Source organism: Entamoeba nuttalli, assembly GCF_000257125.1.
Source record: "Entamoeba nuttalli P19 unplaced genomic scaffold asmbl_6206, whole genome shotgun sequence".
Classification (NCBI taxonomy): Eukaryota; Evosea; order Mastigamoebida; family Endamoebidae; genus Entamoeba; species Entamoeba nuttalli.
In genome coordinates, this window is record NW_008577944.1 from 1 (window position 1) to 2,284 (window position 2,284).

At 22.9% G+C, this 2,284-nt stretch overlaps 1 protein-coding gene across 1 annotated transcript; it reads left to right on the forward strand.

The window, feature by feature from the left end:
• Positions 1 to 496: 496 nt before the first annotated feature.
• Positions 497 to 1,774, forward strand: ENU1_149930 (tetratricopeptide repeat-containing protein; the record flags this gene model as incomplete). Its single annotated transcript, XM_008860584.1, has 1 exon — positions 497 to 1,774. One exon carries the CDS (start codon positions 497 to 499, stop codon positions 1,772 to 1,774), a length of 1,278 nt encoding a protein of 425 aa, XP_008858806.1.
• Positions 1,775 to 2,284: the final 510 nt, after the last annotated feature.

Genomic DNA, 2,284 nt, shown 5'->3' on the forward strand with positions numbered 1-2,284 from the left:
ATATCTTTCTCTTCTTTTTTCTATTATTTATTTTTCTTTAACTCACAATTACCTTTACATCATTAATGTTTGATTAATTTATTGAAGTAAAATGTATTCATTGTTGAATTGATACAACTATTTGTTAAAAGAATAATGTTTTCTTTTTTCTTTGAACTGAACATGTATTATTGAATTGAAGTAAAAATGTTAGTAATTGATGAATTGGTTTAAATTGTTCTTAAACTTAAATATCGTTGAATAAATAAAACGACTATTTTAAAATTCACAAACGTATTTATTTAATAAAAATATTATAAATATGATTGTTTCATGAATAATATGTATGAAAAGAATGAAATATACCAAAAAGAAGAAATATAGAAAAGAAGAAAATATACAAATCAAACATATCAAAATATGTTGTAATATTTTATTGATATTAATTCAAAAACAAAAATTAAAAAAAACAAAAACCCCATCTTAAAAAATAAAATAAAAATAAAAAAAAAAAGAAATGGAAAGTGAAGAACATCAAAAAGGAAAAGAAAAGTTTAAAGAAGGGAAATATGAGGAAGCAATAGAACTATTTAAGAAATGTCATAAAAAAGAGCAAAAAGCACCGTTTTATTCCAATATATCAGCATGTTATTTTAAATTAAAAGATATACCAAAAGCAATAAAATATGCAAGAAAAAGTATTGAAGAAACACCTGAATTTGAAAAAGGGTATTACAGATTAATGATTGCAGGAGAAAATACCTCAGAATATAGTAGTAGTGTAATGATAGCAGAAATTAAACTAGGAAGAGAAAGAAAAGACGAAAAATATTGGAGAGAATATTATTCAGGAAATGAAGAAGTAGAAGTTAAACGAATTAATTTAGAATATGGGAAGGGAGTATTTAGTAAAAAAAAGTATCAAAAAGAGGAAATAATAATGAGAGAAATACCAATAATACAAATTAGTAAAATAGAAGATTATTATAACTGTTGTGGGTTTTGTTTAAAATCACTTTATAGTAAAGACCCTACTAATAAATATAATAAGATATTTAATCAAATAAATAAAGACGAAGTTGTTAAATGTAAATGTGGCATGAGTTATTGTAATACCAAATGTCAAAAATTAGATTATGGTCATTCTCTTTTATGTAACAAGATAAAAGGGTTATTTAATTATTGTAAAAAAAATAATGTTTCTCATCCTTTATGTATTTCTAAAATTTTTGCTAATATTTTCATTTCACAAAATATTGAACAATCATTATTTCCTTTTATTGTATTTCATTCTTCTCCTTTAATTCCTTTTAACTCTGAAATTATTCCATTCTTTCTTGATATTTTTGGTTCTCTTCTTCTAAAATTTAATATTTATGGTGGTTGGACTTTTATTTATCAAATTCTTTATTCTGTACTTAAATATAATTCTTCTTCTATTCTTCCTCTTAACCCTATTCAGTCTATCTTACTTAATAATTCTTTACAGATTGATAATACTCTTCTTTCTTCTTCTCTTATTAACCATCCTGATATTACTGCTTTTACTATTGAAGCTGAAGGATTATTTAAATATTTAAATACTCTTAATCATTCTTGTTCTCCAAATTGTTTTTTAGCAAATACTGATGATTCTTGTGCTTTATCTTTAATTGCTTCTCGTCCAATATCTCCTGGAGATGAACTTACTATTAGTTATATTGATAATACTCTTCCCTATTCTCAACGTCAATCTCTTTTATATGATTCATATCATTTTTATTGCCATTGTCCTAAATGCAACCTTATGATTTAATTCGTTTTGACTTCAATCTTCATCACTTCTTTTATTTTAAATTAGTCTTTTTTGATGCTGTTCTTTTTGAAATGAATTTAAATAACTATAATGAAGGTTTTTTTATTCATGGAGAAAATTCAATTAATGTTATTGTTTTACGTTTTTATTATTTTGATAAACTATGTTATTTATCAACTTGAAATAATTATCTCTATAATTATATATTGTTCATCTTTTTAATTCTATCACATTGAAAATAATTAACATTCCAATTATAAAATATATATGTCTTTGGATACTGTTTATCACTTCACATAATTAAAAAGAGGGATTAATTTGTATATTTATTCCGAATAAACTCGTATCATTATATCTGGTTTTTATATTAATATTCCTTTATAATGAGTTTTATTTTTTATGGTTTTGTTCTTGTCTGTTTCATGATTTGTTTTTTATGCTTGTAAATGTTAAAAACTCACTCTAACTGCATCAACCACATTAACCACATTATTAGTAAGTCTTTTTATT